Source organism: Notamacropus eugenii, chromosome 2, assembly GCF_028372415.1.
Source record: "Notamacropus eugenii isolate mMacEug1 chromosome 2, mMacEug1.pri_v2, whole genome shotgun sequence".
NCBI classification, from domain to species: domain Eukaryota; kingdom Metazoa; phylum Chordata; class Mammalia; order Diprotodontia; family Macropodidae; genus Notamacropus; species Notamacropus eugenii.
The window spans coordinates 149,787,992-149,809,478 of record NC_092873.1 but is presented as its reverse complement, the minus strand read 5'-3'; the positions used below and the strand labels follow the sequence as shown (position 1 = coordinate 149,809,478).

Here is a 21,487-nt window from a genome sequence, read left to right as displayed (position 1 = left end):
TCAATAGTTCTCTTTCAGCTTTATTAATCTCATTTTTTGGTTTTCAGGATTTCAAATTTTTTGCTTAATTGCGGATTTTTAATTTGTTCCTTTTTTAACTTTATTTTTAGTTGCATGCCCAACTCATTGATTTGCTCTTTCTCAATTTTACTGATATACAAACTTAGAGAAATAGATTTTCCCCCTAAATGTTGCTTTGGTTACATCCCATAAAATTTGTTATATTGTTTCATTGTTATCATTCTCTGTATTGAAATTATTGATTTTTTTATGATTTTGTTCTTTGACCGTTTATTTCTTTAGGATTAGATTATTTAGTTTCCAATTCATTTATAATCACTCTTTCCACTGCCCTTTGATGAATGTAATTTTTCTTAATTAATTAACTTATTTTTAATTTTCCACTTTCGCTTCCACAAGATTTTGAATTACAAATTTTTTCCTCATCTCTCCTCTCCTTCCACTGCAAGACAGCTTGCATTCTGATTACCTTTTTCCCCAATCTGCCCTTCCTTCTAGCACATGCCCCTTCTCTTACTCTCTTCCCCTCCAGTTTCTTGTAGAACAAGGTAGATTTCTGTACCCCATTGCCTGTATATCTTATTTCCCAGTTCCCAGTAAAAACAATTTTTAACATTCATTTTTAAAACTTTGTGTTTGAACTTCTCTTTTTCCTCGCTCCCCATCCACCTGTCTCTTTTATATGAGAGATAATTTACCTCATTGTATTGCTCCCTTTCTCCTTTTCCCAATATATTCCTCTCTCACCAGGGGTGGCTAGGTGGTGCAGTAGATAGAGCACCAGAGCAGGAATCAGGAGAACCTGAGTTCAAATCTCACCTCAGACACAAGTTACTTAAGCCCAATTGTATCATCCTAGGTCATCTCCAGTCATCCTGATTGAATATCTGGATTCAGATGGCTCTGGAAGAGAAGTGAGTCTGGTGACCTGCACAGCCTTCCCTTACTCAAAACAAGTCAAGTGCAAGTCATATCATCATTTCTCTGATGGTATGGTCTCCTTCGGCAATGAAGGACAGAGACACACTTCTCTCACCCTTTAATTTTAATTTTTAGGTATTATCCTTTCATATTCAACTCATCCTGTACCCTCTGTGTGTGTGTAGATTTATGTGTGTGTGTAAATACATATATATATACACACATATATATGAATACACACACACACACACACACACACACACACACATCATCTTTTCCATCCTCACCAGCATTTTGCCTCTGACCATTATTTTCCTAGTCTGCTCTGTCTTCTGTCAGTTCCTTCATCATCTCCTTCCCCTCCTTTTTTCCCTATGGTATAAGATAGTGTTCTATATCCAAATGATGGTGTATGCCATTACCTTTTTGAGCCAATTCTGATGAGCCATATCCAGTAGGTGTATTATTTCTCTTCATATGAGATACTTTACCCCTTTTACCTATTCCTTCCACTCCCAGTATAATCCTTTTCTTCACCCTTTAATTTTTATCACCCCCTTAAAGTTGCCTTATACCTGCACCTTACATCTCTGTATACTCCTTCTAACTGCACTAATGGTGATATAGTTCCTAAGAATAAAAAGTATAATCTTCCCATGTAAGGATGCAAACAGTTGAGGTCTATTGAATTCCTTATTATTTTCACCTTTTTATGCTGCTTTTGAATCTTGAAATCGGAAACTGAATTTTTCATTCAGCTCTGGTCTTTTCATCAGAAAAAAAATCCAAAGCCTTCCATTTCAATGAATGACCATCCCCATTGTCTGAAATGCTATGTGAAATTTTGTTGGGTAGGTAATTTTTGTTTGTAGTCCCAGATCCTTTGGCTTCTGGAATATCACACTCCTTGTCCTATAATCTTTTTTTTTTTAAATTAATTTATTTTTAGTTTTCACCTTTAACTTCCACAACATTTTGATTTCCAAATTTTCTCCCCATCTCTCCCCTCACCCACCTGAAGATACTGTGTATTCTGATTATCCCTTTCCCCAATCTGCCCTCCTTTATATCACACCCCCCTTCTTTAATTACCTTTCCTTCTATTTTCCTTCATGACAAGATCGATTTCTATATACCCCATTGCTTGTATCGACACTCCTCTAATTTGACATTGCCAAATCCTATGTAACCCTGGTTGTGCCCTCTCTTCTCCCTTTCCCCTGGTATTGAAATTGTTTCTTTCTGGCTGTTTGCAATATTTTCTCCTTGATCTGGGTTTTTGGAATTGGGCTATAAAGTTCCTGGGAGTTTTTATTTTGAGATCTCTTTCTGAAGGTCACTGGTGGATTTATTCAATGTCTATTTTACCCTCTGATTCTAGAACAGTTTTCTTTGACAATTACTTGAAATATGATGTCCAAGTGTTTTTTTTTTTTAATTATAGATTTCAGGTATCCCAATAATTCTTAAATTATCTCTCCTGTATCAATTTTCCAGGACGGTTTTTCCAGTGAGATATTTCACATTTTCTTCAATTTTTTGATCTTGTTTGATTCATTTTTGATGTCTCAGTCATTAGTTTTCACTTGACCAAATCTAATTTTTAAGGAATTATTTTCTCCCATTAGTACCTCCTTTTCTATTTGGTCAATTCTACTTTCTTAGGAGCTATTTTTTTTTTCTAAACCTGTTGACTATTTTTTTCATGATTCTCTTGTGTCACTCTCATTTCTTTTCTCAACTTTCCTTCTACCACTTATTTATTTTTAAACTCTTATTTTTTCAGCTTTTCCAGGAGTACCCTCTGGGCTTGACACCAATTCACATTATCCTTTCAGGATTTATATGTAGCTGTCTTGACAATATTGTCCTCTTTTGAGTTTGTATCTTGATCTTTCCTTTCTGTATAATAACTTTCTACAGTTAGTTCCTTTTTGCTTATTTTTCCTAGTGTATTTTGCTATTTTTAAAATTCAACTCTGTTTCTGGGGTGGAAGCAGTAACATCCTACACTTCTTGTGCCAGGAGCTGCAGAACCCTAGCTTTTTGTTTGGTATTGTGCTGGTGGTGCTTTGAAGTTAATGGGGCACCAGTCTGCTGCAATGGGGATTCCTGGGATAGGCAGCTTGTTTAGTGCTTCTCTGTTGGGGAGATGGTGGTGGGGTGCTCGGGTCCTCTACTGACACATAGGAGGAGTTGGGGTGGTGGCACTGATGTCTAGTTGTTCAATTGATGTTGTGCTAAAGCACATAGTGGACTCTCATTCTGCTCTGTGACTTGCCTGGTATTGTAATGAGGTGGAAGTGATGGGTGACTGGTGTCACATGGTGTTGTAGGGGTCTGATTTGATGAATCACATGGTCTTGTACTGATGCCCATGCACGTGCTGGGGAGGAAAAGAGTGATTCTGAGCTGAGGATGTATGGGAGGGGTCCTAGCCAGTTGCTTGCTTTTGCAATGGGGCTATGGGACTTCAGTCACTGATCTGCACTGGGGCTTGGGACCTCCAACTGGCTTGCTGAGGCAGAGACTGCTGCTGGGTTGGTGGGATATTGGGGATCCTCTTGTTTTACTGCAGTGAGACAGATATTTCCTGCTGAACTTGTGTTGGGGAAGAAAATTAGTGCTCTGCCCCTTTTTTTGCTAATTCTGCTTTTCCAGAATTCTTTTTAAGGTACTATTTCATGCTTATTTAGAAATGAATATGGAAGAGTTTTAGTGATTTCTTGGTTACTTTTCCATCTTGGCTCCCAGATGTCCCATATCAGACCTATAAGGCATTGTCAATAGAAATACCTTTAACCTACTTAAAAATATATATAGAACTTTAAACAGAGGAATTTACTTGAAAAATTTTACTTGTAATCTTGCAAGGAGGTCTTATCAACTTTCTGCCTTTGTGATAACAAGGCTTCAGTCTCCAGAAAACAACTTGAAAGACAAAAGTAATATATTTTCATGTACATATGTAGCATATATGTGTTACACAGTATGGCAGATGAGCAATTTTATTCTTACTTTTTAAGATGGACTTTCACATAATTTTGCTACATAATTAGAACACACACCTGACTTGTTTTTCATTTGTATGTTATGTGCTTCACTAAACTCCAAGTACAACAAGTTCAATGAGCTAGATCTCAGAAACTGATGGAAACTGACCAATGTCTTGGTAGATGTTTCTAAGAAAAATTTTTGAGCATAAAGATCTGTATATCTATGTCTATATCCATCTATATGAGAGTATGTATGTATGTACATAAATGCACATACACACACATATAATACATGTAGATATGCACACATATTTATATGGATATAAATATATACACAAAAACATAACACATGTATATCTAGATCGAGTAAAATATATATACATATATATACATATATATGTATATACACAGTTGTACACACATACATATACACAGATATATTCTGTTGCTATCATGTAGGCAGACTTGTGGTACAGGAAGAATGAGCAATTGTATTTTAGATGAAATTCAAGATGCAAATTGGACTAGGTGGCTCCTTACATCTCTCCCACTACTGATTTTCTATGCCTCTATGATTATGTTTTAGCAAAGTAAAATATACCACTTTATAGAAATTGAATTATGTTAAGATAATATGTTTGACAGTCTTCACCTTAATTTACATTAACTATTTATTTGACAAGTTTCTGCATGGTATAAGACAAAAAGAAATTAGAAAACAAAGATGCATATGAGTTGAGAGTCCCCCACTTTCAGTAGAGCTTAATCAAATCACTTTTCTTCTCTGAGATTCACTTTCATTAACCATAAAATGATATGAATACCACCTTTCATAGTTAGAATTCAGGATTGTTGTTTAAAGCAAATATAGGAATGTCAAGAGTAGGAAGAATCAGTGAGCATTTCTTAAGTGCTTACAATGTTCTACGCACTGTGTTAAACACTTGAAAAACCGTAAAGCACTATAGAAATGTAAAGTATTATCATAATTTTGCTCATTTACGTGGGTGCATGGACTTTGGAAAATCATACCTCTTAATATGATCTTGAAGCTTGAAATATTGATTTCAAAACTTATGTTCTAGAGTCAGATATATAAGCAAAATAATTACTTAGTCAATAAACCCATAAAAGGCAGAACTGAACTGTTAAAGAAGCAGGTACACAATCATGGCAAAGACTTTTCCGGTAATCCCTTTGATAAGTATTTCCAGGTTATAAGCTTTTTCAAAGCAGTCTTCATGTCTTTGTTCCTCAGGCTATAGATGACAGGGTTGAGGGTTGGGGGCACCACTGTATAGAATATAGACAAAAATAGATCAAGAACTGAGTCAGAATCCAAAGGTGGCTTTAAATAAGCCATGGCTCCAGTTATGATGAAAACTATGAAAGCAATGAGATGGGGTAAGCTAGTGGAGAAGGCTTTTGACTGACCTTCTGTTGCTGGAATCTTCAGCACAGTTGAGATGATGTGACCATAAGAGATAATGATAGAAATACAGCAGAAAATCCCTAAACCCAACCCTATTGCAACACTCACATAAATTGCCATGTGTTTTTCAGAGCAGGAGATCCTGAGTAAAGAAGGGACATCACAGAAAAACTGATGGACCTCTCTGGGGCCACAAAAGGGTAAAGAGAATGTAGTAGCTGAGTACATGGCCCCAACCACACCTCCACCAAACCAGGAAGCAACTGCCATTCTTACACAAGATTCTTTGATCATGATGGTTTCATAGTGCAAGGGTTGGCAGACAGCTATGTAACGGTCATAAGACATCACCGTGAGGAGTGAAATCTCTGATCCTGCGAATAAAATCACTAAAAAGAGCTGTAATACACATCCCAAGTAAGAGATGGAGCAGTTGTGGCTCAGGGAGTTTACAATGGATTTGGGGACAGTGACAGAAATAAGACAGAGGTCTAAAACAGACAAGTTCTTCAGGAAGAAATACATGGGAGTGTGGAGGTGCCTATTGAGAGAGATAAGGGTGAAGATGAGCAGGTTCCCCACCATAGCTATCAGGTAGATCAACAAAAAAAGCATGGCATGTAAAACTTGCAGTTCCCAGTTTTTTGAAAAGTCCATGAGGAGAAATTCTGTCACTATGGTGAGATTAGCCATGTTCTGAGAGGTTCTCTTAACTATCTGTTGAGAAAAAAGGAGGTCCTAAATTACAAGAAGATCACACAATCATTTGGGTTTCAGGAGATCTGAATTCTAGTTCTTGTTTTTCCATTTTGTAACTTCAAACAATACACTACCTTTTTGTCAATCTCAGTTTACTCATTTGTAAAATGAGGAAATTGGATGAGGTGATTTTAAAAGTTTTTGTAATTCTCAAAACATGTATAGAACTCAGAATAGGATTTTGAACTGAAAAAGAAAATGTCAAAATCTTCTCTTGCTAAATTTATAATTTTATGATGTATGTAGTATATACCTAACAACAACCCTGTGAAGTAGATTGAGTTACTATTCTCAATATACAGAAAGGATTTTGGTACTTAGGGTAAAGTGATTTTTTCCATTGTTCCCATATTTGCTGTCAGAGGCTGAAATAGATGTGCTCATTTCAAGACCACTTTATTAGTTTATTGAGACTCCTTCCAAAATTGAGGCAAATTTGCTTGATTTTCATAGAGGCATATCTGTCATTATCAGCCTCAAAACGGACAGGGATGGAATTCCTTTAGTAGTTTTTCCTAAGTTCAATGAAACATAAATGACAAAATGTTTAGCCTAAAACTAAAATTGTCATTCAAATGAGACCAAGGGGATATACATGAACTCTACATAGTATGTTTTGATTTATTTCTCTTTCTTGCCCATAGGCAATGCCATTTTAAAATTCTAGACTATCCTATTTGCTATGCGAATCAGCTATCAAATGGAAAAGTAACTTCCTAAAGATTACCTCTAGTGGTAGGTCTATTCTCTTTTTTTCATGTAAGAGGGAGTTTGGTAACTAATTCACTTTTCCTATGTTGAAATATACTTTACAACTTAGGATGAAATGAATGTATAGTATATGTATAAAAGGAGTTCTGTGACAGTGTATACTTTCTGTTCTGGGTCCTCTTATATTTCTATCTCTCTCTCTCTCCACACATATGTCTATATACACATACATATATACATATACATACATATATACATACACATACATATATGCATATACACATATATAGTATATATACTGTATATATATACCATATATACAGTATATATACTACATATATATACTATTACATTGGCCTCATAAGCTCTTGTGGGTTTCATTTTTATCTCTTTTCCTATATTCCCCACATCTATATATGCACCCCTAATATGTATCACAAGATCTCATCTTATGTCACCAACTGGGCATTGGTTATTTTAAATTGGATGTCTCATAAGCATTTCAAACTCACCATTCCTGAAATGGAATTCATTATTTTCTATCTCCGAAACCCTGATACCTAGCGTTTTTCTCAACTTCACATATTTCTTTCAAGGAAACAATCATCCTTCCAAGTCAACCTGGTTCATAATTTCAGCTTAAATATTAATCCACAATACATTCTGTTGCCCAATCTTGCTTTTCCAATTTCAAAATTTCTCCCATTCATCCCCTTCTTTCCACTCTTATAGCCACTATTTAGTTCAGGCCCTCATCCTGTCTTGTAGGGAGTGTTATAATAGCTTTTTAAGCAGTAGACCTGCCTTGCCTCTCCCTACTCCAATGTATTTCACACAGAGGTTCAAAAGTGATTTTTTTTAACATACAAATATGTTCACATCACACACATCTTGTCTCCCAACTACTCAACAACTCCCTCTGGCTCCCTATTATCTCTAGAATAAAATATAAACTCTTGGGTTTCACAGTTAAAGCTCATGACCTGGACTCATTCTGTATTTCCGGTCTTTTGTACATTAATATTCTTCGTGTATTCTATACTCCAGTCAAACATTTTGCTATTTTTCATACATAAAACTCTATTTTCCAAATGCTTGTCTTTCTGTTTTCTGTTCTCTAGTCTTAGAATGCACTACCTACTTCTCTCTTCTCTCTTCTCTTCTCATGTCACTTTCTGTATAAAATCTCTTGTCACCCCCATGGTTGCCAGCACCATATTTCCCTCTCCTGGACAATCTGCACTTGTTTCATATGTGTGTACCACAATTGATCAAGATATAAGCATTGATATCTATATCAATATTTAGTCTATTCTCTGTCTACATATGTGTGCCTATATCTATCTGCATAAGATATAGTTATATCTTTGTTCTATATCTATATACATATATACACATATATAGACATCTAGGTGGCAATGTGGGTAGAGTGTTGGGCCTAGCGTCAGGAAGACTCATCTTTCTGAGTTAAAATCTAGTCTCAGACACTTAACTGTGTGACCCTGGGAAAATAATTTAACCCTTTCTGTCCTTGTTTGTTCATCTGTAAAACGAACTGGAGAAGGCCATGGCAAGGCACTGTATTATTTTTGGCAAGAAAACTGTAAAGAGAGTCTTAAAGAGTCAGACAGACCACCAATAAATGAGTCATACAAAAATACTAAATATATACCAGTTCTCCAGGGTCAGACTTTTGTGTATAATTTAGGAGTTCTGTCTTAACACACAATAGCCTCATCTGTCTGATTAATAATATATTTGCACCATTGCTTGAAGAATAAAATGCATGCTCTGTTTTATAATCCAAATATACTATGAAACTTTTAAGTGAGGATTTACTTTCAGTAAATTCAGTCAGATAGGCATATTCTCATGCTCAGTTGATATAAGCTAAGAGAATTAAAATTTTGATGGAAAAGATAAGAGTTATATGATCTTGGATCACAACATAAAGAGGGCAGGAAGAACCCCCAAAGGGCAGTCTTTAGCTAAGACCTATGTAACATATGGTGACTACAATAATAATGATATGAAAACAGGTTCTCAAAGGGAAGGGGAAAATGGTAGCAAAAAGCAGAACTGGAGAAAATAATATTTTTTAAGGTAATACCTAAAACAATCTTCATCTCTTCAGTTTTACCTATGGCTTGTTTTTTCACAACCATGTACCTATTTGAAGAAGAAGTTAGTACTTAAAACTATATCAATTGTACGTAAATAATGTTAGGTACCTGAATGAAAAGAACATATATATTAACCCCTCTTCATTTACTCACACTGTGTTTCATACTTAACATTTTATTAAAATTATGGAGAGACATTTTAATCTAATCTTGCTCATGGAAAATTTGTATTTTAATACCAGAAAGTAGAAATTCATACCTTATAATTAGTTAAATTCTTCAAGCCATTGTTAAAAAGTGAAATAATGAGATACCTGTCCTGGGAGCAGCAAGTTTATATTGGGATCAGAACATTTTTCACAAATGGTGGAGGATCCTTGGTGACCTGAAGAGATAGCAGAGAATTATGCTTTCCTTTTCATGAGTTACTGGACCCAATATTAATGCAAACATATGGAGACTTACTATAGTAGCACTGGGGCAAATGACTCCGGTCTGCTTAGCTATAGGAATTATTTGACCATTTTGGGTCTGGTATTCAAAGTTTCTATAAATGGTCATACACTATCCTCTATTGTGAATGTTGAAATTCTTGCCATACGATTGCATCATTCACTTTTGCAGAATTCTCTGAAGAGGATTGAAATGGAGACTTGTTAAATGTTTCTAAAGCCCTTTAGCAACATTTTCTCCAAATCCCTGAATAGCTCAGATGCCAGAACTCTAAGCTGGTTTATTAGTACTGCCACATGGGGGAGATCACCAGAGGACTTACCATGCTAACAAAAAAAAATGTGCTAGTCTTTATCTCATGTCAATATTTTTACTTTAAATAGGACGTTTTTCTAGCAATTACATATCAAGAAAATTTTTAGAACTAACTTCTACAAGATTTTGAGTTCTAAATTTTTCCCCTTCCCTTTCTTCTTCTGAAAATGGTAAGCAGTTTTAGTGTGTATATACATATATATGCATCAGTTTGTAAAAGTTCAGGTTTTTCTGAAATCTGTCTATTCATTATCTCTTATTGAACAATAGTATTCCATGATATTTGCATACCACAGCTTCTTAAGACATCCCAGAATTGATGGGCATCCCCTCAATTTCCATATTTTGACACCAAGAATATGGTTGTTATAAATATTTTTTCACGTGTATATCCTTTACAATTTTTATGATCTCTTTGGGTTATAGATCTTGTAGTGTTGATGCTCAATTTTGCAATGCAAGTGATTCTTAGTTGCTGTCCTAGCTCCTTTGACCACTGGAATATCATGTTCTACGACCTCTGATCCCTTAATGCTACAACTGTCAAGTTCTGTGTGATCCTGATTGTGACTCTCCAACATTTGAATTTTTTCTTGCTGGCCACTTGTAATATTTTTTTCTTAAACTGATAGTTCTGAAATTTGGCTATCATGTTCCTTCGGGTTTTTATTTTGGGATCTCTTTTCTGAGGTGATTGGAGGATTCTTCCAATGCCTATTTTGCCCTCTTGTTCCAGAACATCAGGACAGTTTTCCTTGATAATTTCTTACAAGCTGCTGTCCAAGTATTCCTTTTGATTATGGTTTTCAGGTACCCCAATGAGTCCGATATCGTCTCTCCTAGATCTGTTTTCCAGGTCAGTTGTTTTTTCCATGATGTATTTTCTATTCTCTTCAGGTTTTCATTCTTTTGATTTTTTTTGATTGATTTATGATGACTTATAGAGTCATAAATCTCTGGATTATCATATTCCAAGCCCTATGATCCCTTAAGACAGAAGCTTCTAAATTTTGTGTTATCCTGACTGTTGCTCCATGATACTTGAATTGTTTGTTTCTGACTACTTGCAATATTTTACTTGAATTGGGAGCTGTGGAATTTGACTATCATATTCCTGGCAGTTTTCAAGGTTTTGGCTCTTCTTTTTTCATAATTCTCTTGCATCACTCTCATTTCTTTTCCAATTTTTCTTCTACCTTATATGATTTTAAGTTTCCTTTTGAGTTCCTTCATGTACTCATTCTGGGTCTGAGACCACTTCTCATTTTTCTTTTTGGTTTTGCCCATAGGTGTTTTGACCTTGTTGTCTTCATCTGAATTCAGGCCCTGGTCTCTCCTGTCATCACAATAACTTTCTATGGTAAGATCCTTTTTGATGTTGCTGTATTTTTGCTCATCTTTTTTGGCATTTTTCTTTCCTTTAAATTTGCTTCCAGGGTGGAAGGAACTCTGTCTCAGGCTTTTTGTGCCAGGGATTATTAACCTTGAATATTTACCTGGTGATGAACTAATGTTGCCTTGAAGCCTTCAGGGGACTTTTATGTCTGCTACCGTGCTAAGGTGGTACTGTGGTGGGTGGTTGGCACTGATGGAGGCTATAGGGGTCTGGAAGGTTCCCTGGTGCTGAACTGGGGTCCTAGTGATAGTGTCTTGCATGTGCTGAGGTATGGTGGGTTTTTTCTACATTTCTCCAGGGGTACATTGAAGCACTTGGAAATCTGGCACCTGTAGGACACTTGTTTTCCTTGGGTTGTGCTGAAGCATGAGGAGGTCCAGCAACTGGAGGATGCCCAACCACATTAGGTGGTGATGAAGTATTTGGTGGTTCTTGAACTGGAGTCTTCTTGTTCCCCTGACTTTGCTAAGACATGTGTGGGTCCTGGTATTGGTGTTTGACTTCTGTACCACACGGGGACTCAGCATCTCCCACTGGTTTGCTGAGGTGGGGCTTATTGCTGGGATGCTTACTGTCCTAGAATATACTCCAGTATTATCTGAGTGAGATGAGCCTTTCTTGCCAATCCTCCAGGGCTCCTTGCTAAAATTCAACTCTAACACATCATTTTGCTGGCTTTGCAGTGTCAGGATTTGTCTGAGACAGTATTTTATGGTTGTTTGGAGGTGAATATAAGAGAATTACAATGAATTGATGCTTACTATACCATTTTGGCTCCTGGAAATCCCAATTTTTACTTCTTTTAAGTGAGGAAAATATTTGTATTGGTAATTTTATTTTCACAGAAAAGTACAAACCATTTTGACAGTAGATAAATGAAAACAATTTTTTGACAGTAGATAAATATAAATCATCAAGAAAATATATTTCTTTGTAAAAATTTTAAAGAAAGAATAGAAAGGTGCTATTGATAATATCAACAACATTTTTACTTTTGTAATTCCTACTTGTTTAAAGAAAGAAAACGTATTTTAGTTTTAATATATTGGTACAAACTTTGGCCATCCTTATTTTTTTTAAATTTTGTTTTTCATTTTAAACACAGTTTATAACAGATAAAACAATTTAAACTTTTGGTCAGGTGATACTTATTTTTAAAGCATTTACAATATGGATCACAAAAGAATTTTTTTAAAACATTAACCAACTGAGACACAAATAATATTTATGTTGCTAACTTCACAAGCTCTTCACCTAATTGTCTCCACAGTATTACTAAGAATTAAAGGACCCTAACTTATTGTTGCTGGTCTAAAGTCCTACGCCTAATAGTTTAATTTTAGACTTAACCTCGGATGTTCCCCGACCAATAATCTATATTTAATTTAATAGATCTGGTATTAAACTTACAAACCTTTTGACTATAGGAAATTGCCACCAAGTGTAGGGACATTGCAAGAATACAATATCTCCCCAACTTCATGTCAGTTCCAGGCAGGATTAGATTGTCCACTTGCATTCAGTCAGGCTTAAACTCTGCTAGGTGTCAGTGAGGATATTGAGTCAGGAGAATCCTACCTCAGCCCAGACTGAACAGCTTCTCTCCCACCCTTCGCATGAGATGAGCTTTTGCAGTTCATATCAGCATCTCGCTGGCTTACTGGCATCATGGATTGGAAGCTCAGACCGCCTTTCTTACTATCCATACCTGGAGTTAGACTCAGAAGAACAGTCATTTAATAGTCCCATAGTATCTAAATATCTAAGTTCCAATAACCAGGTTGCTAACATGATTATAATTTCACTTTAACTAAGGAACATCTTTTGAGGCAAGTCTTAAGTGGCTTTCATGCCGTTCTACACATGTTCTAGTTCCTGATTAAATAGCAATCATATTATCAAATTTACCATTAAAACCTTGACTTTTCCATCAATGCCAAACTTTACCCGAGGTTACCTTCCTTTAGGAAATTTAGACGAAAATTCTTTTCCCCAAACTAAAGATGTCATTGATTTATTCTCAGTAATTAATTCAGTCAATTGTTTTAATACTAATTGCTTTTACCTCACTTTGTTGTTGGGGGTGTAAGCTCAGTTTCATGTGGACAGTCTCAGGCAGGTAAAAGTGAGGACTTCTAAACCTCAGAGTTCTCATGAGGCCCCCCAGGGAACAGCTGGGAATTGAGGTATGAGACCCGGGCTATCTCGTGCATTTCCACCTCTTCTCCGTGGGAAACTTGCTGGGGAGAGTATTCCACCCTTGAGATTAACCCATGGTCTGAGCACACCTGTTGTTTACTAGCTAAGGCTGAGAGCAGGCATGGTATTCAGGTGCAAACTATGTGGCGGGAGAGCTTAAGTAGGGTCAGGAAAGCCTGAAGGCACTCTTCTCGCTGAGGGGCCCTTAGAGGGCAGAAGGTCCATCCCCTCTCCCACTCCTATTATCTTGCTCTACGATCTTTGCCTCCTTGGGAGGAGGAAGATTCCTCTCTCCTGAGGAAGAATTCACCCTGCACATATAACCAAGACCCTGAATAAAGCCTAACCCTTGGTCGACTCTGGAAAGTCTCTTCTCTCAATATGTTTATCCAGTTTGGCTGCCAAAGACCTGCGACAGGTAAGGTAAGACTCTGGTAGCCCATTGGCCTCAAGGCCGAACACTTTGTAACATGCCCAATTTTTCTCCTTATCACTCCCCTCCCCCTGCTTTCTAATACCTTGCATTCTGATTAATCTTTCCCTCAATGTACCCTCCCTTCTACCACACTGCACCCTTCCCTTGTCCCCATCTTCTCTCTTTTCTTGTAGGACAAGATAACTTTCTATACTTTGATCAGTGTTCTACAATCACTTCCATATTACTTAGACTATTTTCCCCACCCTCCCCCTCTTTACCATTTACCTACCCACTCCCTCCCTGAGGCAGCATACAATTTTCCATAGCTTCAACACATGCATTCCTATTAAACACATTTTCACCTTACTCATGTTGCATAGAAGAAATAAAATGGGAGAAATCAGAAAACAAACCAAAATGTAATACAAAAGAAAATGATTGGCTACATTCTGTGATCAAATTCCATAGTTCTTTCTCTGGATGTGGAAGGCATTTTGCCTTAAGGAACCATTGGGAATTTTTTAAGTCCTTGCATTGCAATGGAGTTCTAAGTCTACCAGAAAAGATCCTCTCATACTGTGGTTATTGCTGTACACAAAGTTCTCCTGGTTCAGCTCTTCTCACTCTGCATCAGTTAATATAAGCCTATCCAGGCCTCTCAGAAGTGTTCCCGTTCATCTTTTCTTATACCACAATACTGTTCCATTACATTCATATACCAAAATTTATTCAGTCATTCACCAATTGATGAGCATCCCATTGATTTCTAATTATTGACCACCACCAAGTGCTTCTTTAACTATATTTTTTTACATGTGGTACCCTTTCACATTTCTGTGATCTTTTTGGGATAGAGTACCAGAAACAACAATGCTGGGTCAAAGGGTATGTACATTTTTGTACTCCTTTGGGCATAATTCCAAATTGCTCTATAGAATGGTTGGATCAACTCACAGCTTCACTAACAATGAAGTAGTGTTCCAACTCTTCCACATCTTCTCCAACAGTTATCATCTAACTGTTCTGTCATGTTAGCCAATCTGATAGGTGTGATGTGGTATCTCAGAGTTGATTTGATTTGCATCTCTCTAATCTATAGTGATTTAGACAATTTTTTCATATGACTATAGATAGCATTAATTTTTTGTTGTCTGAAAACTGCCTGTTCATATCCTTTGGGGTATGACTTGTATTCTTGTACATTTGACTCAGTTCTTTATGTATTTTAGAAATGAGACCTTTATCATAGACACTAACTGCAAAAATTCTCTCCCAGTTTTCTGCTTCCCCCTTAATCTTGGTTGCATTGGGTTTGTTTGTGCAAAAACTTTTCAATGTAATGTAATCAAATTTATCTGTTTTGCACTTCATAATGTTTTCTATCTCTTGCTTAGTCAAAAATTCTCCCCTTCTCCATAAATCTGATAAATACACTATTCCTTGCTTCACTAATATGTTTATTGTATCAGTCTTTATACCTAGATCACATATGCATTTGGACTTTATTCTTTTGTTCAGTGTCAAGCATTGGTCCATACCTAGTTTCTGCCACAATGTTATCCAGTTTTCCCAGAAATTTTTGTTGAACAGTGAATTCTTCTCCCAGGAGCTGGGGTCCCTGGGTTTATTAAATTACTTTTTATATTCATTGAACACTACGTCTTGGGTAAATAACCTATTTCAGGTCCACCCCTCTGTTTCTTAGCCAGTATCAAATGATTTAGATAATTGTTGGTTTATAATACAATTCGAAATATGGTAGACTTAGATCACCTACCCTAGCATTTCTTTTCATTGGTTCCCTTGAGATTCTGGAAATTTTGTTTTTGCAGATGAATTTTGATATTATTATTCTAGCTCTACAAAATAATTTTCTGATAATTTGATTAGTATGGCACTGAATAAGTAAATTAATTTAGGTAGAATTGCCATTTTTATTATAATAGCTTGGTCCACTCATGAGCAACTGATGTTTTTTCCCTTACTTAGATCTGACTTTATTTGTGTGAAAAGTGTTTTGGAATTGGGTTCATATAGTGCCTTGCATGTAGACTCCCAAATATTTTACAGTATCTACTTTAGCTTTAGATGGGATTTCTCTTTCTGTCTCTTGGTGCTGGGATTTATTAGTAGTATGTAGAAATGCAGAAGCTTTCTGTAGGTTTATTTTGTAACCTGCAAATTTGCCAAAGTTGTTTATTATTTCAAGTAGTTTTTTCTTGATTCTTTGGTCTGTAAGTATATCATCATATCATCTGCAAAGAGTGATAACTTAGTTTCTTTGTCTATTCTTATTCCTTCAGTTTCTTTTTCTTCTCATTGCTACAGCTAACATTCCTAGTATGATACTGAATAATAGTGGTGATAATGGACATCCTTGTTTATCCTCAATATTATTGGAAATACATCTTGCTTATCCCCATTGTATATAATGCTTGCTAAAGGTTTTAGGTAGATACTGCTTATTATTTTATGGAAAGCTCCATTTATTCTTGTGTTCTCCAGTGTTTTCAGTAGAAATGGGTGTTGTGTCAAAAGCTTTTTCTGCATCTATTGAGATAATCATGTGGTTTCTGTTCATTTCATTGATGATATGATGAATAATGCTAATAGGTTTCCTTACATTGAACTAGCCCTGCATTCATGGTATTAATCACATCTGATTGTAACATATTATTCTCCTGATAAGTTACTGTATCCCTTTTGCTAAAATATTATTTGAAAGTTTTGTGTCTATATTCATTAGAGATATTGTTCTATAGTTTTCTTTCTCTGTTTTGGGTCTTCCTGGATTAGGTATCAAATTCATATTTGTATCATAAATAGAATTCTGTTGGACTCTTTCTTCCCCAGTTTTCCTAAATACTCTATATAGTATTGGAATTAACTGTTTAATAAAATAGAATTGTTTGATAGAATTCACTTGTGAACCCAACTGGCCCTGGAGCTTTTTTGCTAGGGAGTTCATTGATGGCTTGTTCAATTTTTTTTTCTCTGAGATGTGGTTATTTAAGTATTCCAATTCCTCTTCTGTTAATGTGGACAATTTATATCTTTTAAAATCACCATCCATCTCATTTAGATTGTCGAATTTATGGACATATAGTTGGGTGAAATAATTTCTAATTATTGTTTAATTTCCTCCTCATGGGAGGTATGTTCACCCTCTGCATTTTTCATACTGGGAATTTGGTATTCTTCTTTCTTTTTTTTTAAATCAAATTGACCAAAGGTTTATTAATCTTACTGTTTTTTCAATAAAATCAACCCTTAGTTGTATTTATTAGCTCAATAGTTTTCTTAATTTCAATTTTATTAATCTCTCCTTTGGTTTTTGATATTTTTAATTTGGAATTTACTTGGGGATTTTCAATTTCTTTTTTCTTTTTGAGCTTTTTCAACTACATGCCTAATTTAGTGATCTCCTCTTTATCTGTTTTATTCATGTAGATGCTCAAAGATATAAAACTTCCCTTTAGAACTGCTTTTGCAGTATCCTTTAAGATTTGGTAGATTGTCTCATTATTGTCCTTCTCTTGAATGAAATTGATTGTTTTTATAACTTTTTCTTTAACCCTGTAATTCTTTAGGGTTAGATTGTTTAGTTTCCAAATAGTTGTTAGTTTATATTTCCATGGACTTTGATTACATATAAGTTTTATTGCATTATGATCTAACACGGGTGCAGTGATTACGTCTTCCTTTCTGCACTGGATTGTGAGGTTTTATGCCATAGTACACGGTCAATTTTTGTATATTTATCATGTACAGCTGAGAAAAATGTGCATTCCTCTCTACTCTCATTGAATTTTCCCCAGAGGTCTATTATATCGGCCTTATTCAGGGTTCTATTTATCTCCTTAACTTCTTTCTTCTTTATTTTTGTGTTAGTTCTATCAAATGCAGTGTGGGGGAGGTTGAGGTTCCTTCACTAATATAGTTTTCTTGTCTGTTTCTTCCTGTAACTCCCTTAACTTCTCTTCTAAGAATTTGGATGCTATAACACTTGGAGCATATATGTTTAGTAATGAAATTTGTTCATTGTCTATGGTATCTTTTAGCAGGATATAGTTTCCTTTCTTATCTTTTTTGATTAGATCTATTTCTGCTTATGCTTTATCTGAGATTAGGATTGCTACCTCTGCTTTTCTTACATTAGCTGGAGCAAAAAATATTCTGCTCCAACCTTTTACCTTTACCCTGTTTTTATGTCACCATTTCAAATGAGTTTTTTCATAGGCAACATGTTGTTGGATTATGTTTTTTAATACATTCTGCTATCCATCTCTGTTTTATGGGAGTGTTCATTCCATTCATATTCACAGTTATTATTACTATCTGTATCTTTCCCTCCATCCCCTTTCCACTTGTTTATGCTTTGAGTTGTCCCTTCTCCCTTTCCATCCATAGTTAGAGTTTTAATTTTTGACCACTGCCTCCCTCAGTCTTCCCTTCCTTTTTTCAGGCTCTTCTTTTAATCCTCTTTCCCCTCACTTCAGCTTCCCCTCCCTTCTCTTTTCAGCTTCCCCTCATACTGCCTATAGAGCTAATTGTATTTGTATACTTAACTGAGTTTTTTATACCCTCCTTGAATCCAATCAGATGAGAGTACCTCTCAAACAATACTCATCTGCCTCCCCTCTTTCCATCTACTGTGAAATATTTTTGTGCCTTTTCCTGTGTTGGAATTTATTTTTTTCTGCCACCTTTTCACATCTTCCATTACAATCTCTTCATGCTCTTAGATCACATTTATTATCATCACATCATTTAATTCATACCCTAACTATGTATATCACTTTTATGTTTCATAATAAATATACAGTTCTCAAAATTAACACATATCATCTCCCCTTATAGGAATGTAAACAGTTTTCCCATATTGTGTAACAAGATTTTTTCCCTTGTTTCCCTTTTTATGCCTCTCTTGAGACCTGCATTTCAAGATCAAATTTTCTATTGAGTTTTGACCTTTTCATTAGGAAGGTATGGAAATCCCTAATTTCTTTGAATGTCCATCTCCTTGCCTGAAATATTATGCTCAACTTTGCTGGGTAATTAATCCTTGGTTGTAGTCCCAGCTCCTTTGCCTTCTGGAATGTCATATTCCAGTTCCTTTGATTTTTTAATATAGAATCTGCCAGGTCTTTTGTGATCCTGACTGTAGCTTCTTGATATTTAAATTGTTTCTTTCTGGCTGCCTGTGGTATTTTCTCCTTCACTTGATAGTTCTGGAATTTGGCAATGATATTCCTTGGTGTTTTTGGTATGGGGTCCCTTTCTGGAGGTGAAGAGTGGATTCTTTTGATGACAATTTTGCATTCTGGGTCTAGGACTTCTGGGCAATTTTCCTTGATGATTTCTTGGAGGATATATTCCAGGTTCTTTTTGTAATCATGACTTTCTGAACCAATAATCCTTAGATTTTCTCTCCTGGATGTATTTTCCAGGTCATTTGTTTTTTCAATAAGATATTTTATACTTTCTTCCATCTTTTCATTCTTTCGATTCTGTTTGACTGATTTTTGATGTCTCATAGATACATTATCTTCTAGTTGCCCGATTGTATTTTTTATCAAATGGTTTTCTTCAGTTAACTTTTGCAACTCTTTTTCCATCTGTTCAATTGTTCCTTTTAAGGAGTTATTTTCTTCAGGTATGTTTTGTACTTCTTTTTTAAATGAGTTGTTCTCTTCAATGAATTCTTTTTTTCATATTTTAAAAATCATTGGCCATTGTTTCTTTCATTTCTCTAATTTTCTTCTAATTTCTTCTATTTCTCTAGTCTGGGTTTCAAAATCCTTCCTGGTCTCTTCCAAGAAGGCTCTTTGTGCTTCACACTAGTTCATATTCCCTTCTGAAGTTTCAGATGGGAGTATAGTCACAATGCTCACCTCTTTGTTATTTGTGTTTTGGTCCTTGTCACCACAGAAAAATTCTATGGTCTTTTTTTCCTGCTTTGCTTTTTACTCATGATAATAACCCTTTTCCTGCCTTTTAAAGTAGATCTCTGCATCCATGGCACAGGCAGATCTATCCCACGGTTCTTGTGACTAAAACTTGAGGCTTTGTGTGTTGTAGCCTCTGGTTCTTTCAGCTAGAAGCTAAAATGCTGCACCTTATCTGGTGATGAGCTGACTAGTGTTTGAAAGCAGAGACCAGGTGAGGTCATTTTGGGTTTTTCCCACAGTTACACTGGAGCTAGCTTGTTAAGTGTGGAGGAGGAGTGGTCTGGCCACAGGACATCTCCTCTGCTTAGCTAGATCATAGGTAAGCTCAGTGGTCTGTGCTAGTGTTTTCCCAATTCTCCTGGGGTGTTGAGGTATGCCTGGGGTCCTTGTGTTGGCAGTTGCTGGTTTCACCCCCTTAGATCTCAGGATCTCCTCCCAGTCTGTTGAGGTGGGGCAGTCTGGGGTAGCTCTAGCCCTGCACTGGTCACCTTTGGCTACAGCAAGAAGAACCCTCCTTAGCAATCTTTCTAGCCTCACAGGCTGAGAGTCTTTACCCCTTTTGCTGCTTGCACTGTTCCAGGGTTTTTCCCAGGGAGATATTTTTTGGGCTCATCAAGGTCAACAAGGGGAGGGACAGAACAATTACTGATCATTCTGCTATCTTGGCTCTTGGAAACAAATCTAGTTGCTTTTAATGATATTCAAAGAAGATTTTATCTTTCTAAACTTTTGATGGTTCCTGCAATAATTGTTTAAGAGTCATATTTTATTAAATAATTTATCTACATTTATTTCCTGATAAAGTTTTAATAGATGAATATCTTCCTAATGTTGAATCATTCCTTTAAACATTACTCATCTAAATTCTACTTAGTCATGTAGTCATAACAAATTATATTTTTTGTATATGTAAATTTAGTCTTTTGGCCAATATTTTGAGGATCATTTCTGCATCACTTTTCACTAAAATTATCCCTTTTTCTCCCCGTCTATTATCTTTTCTTGTTTTTTACATGAGAACCATTGCTATCTCAAAGAAATATGTTGGTAGGATACCTGTTTATTTTGAAAAATCTAGGCAACATAGGGATTATTTCTGTTTTCAGTGTTTGACAGACTTTGTACACAAGTCTTTCAAATCCAGGTGATTTTTTTTTCCTATTTGAGTTCATTTATGGCTTGCTCAATTTCTCCAAGATTTAAGTTGGTCCCTTATCTTTTCTTAAATTGGTAATATTCTGTTTTGGTTCATGTTAATGAATTTCACACATTTTTCATGTTCTTTTTATATGGTCATAGCAATTGGTATAAGACTTTTCAGTAATTATTTCCTTTTTTGCTGTCAATTCTCCTTAGTTTTAATTTTGATAAATTTTTCCCCCTGTCTTTTAAAAGTATAAATTGATTTAACTGGTCTTTTGGAAAGAAGATTCTAATTTTTGTATTTGTTTTTAAAATTTAAAATTTATATTTGATTTTATTGCTTGCTTTGGGATTATTTTGTAATTGTATGTTAAAATTTTTATTTCTGTGCTTTTTCCTATCTAAAAACAAGTGTTCAATAATATTGGACATTCTAGAATAGATCTCATTTTTTCAGGCTGTGCTGAAGTATGATCTTTCTAGAATTCCAAGTCACTTGGTGTGATTTTGAGATGATTCTAGTATAATCTGACAGTAACAAGACTCAATACATTTTTGTGCAATCTCCTAAATTTTCTTTTTGTTAATCAGTGAATGTGACAAAAACTAACAAATCATATGAATCTAACTCTATTTGCAACAGAGTTAT

At 35.6% G+C, this 21,487-nt stretch overlaps 1 protein-coding gene across 1 annotated transcript; it reads right to left on the bottom strand.

Moving 5' to 3' along the window:
* Positions 1-5,106: 5,106 nt before the first annotated feature.
* LOC140522843 (olfactory receptor 14A16-like) lies at positions 5,107-6,063 on the bottom strand. The gene has a single exon (XM_072638067.1). The coding sequence runs from the start codon at positions 6,061-6,063 to the stop codon at positions 5,107-5,109; it is 957 nt and encodes a 318-aa protein (XP_072494168.1).
* Between the last annotated feature and the right edge of the window lie 15,424 nt (positions 6,064-21,487).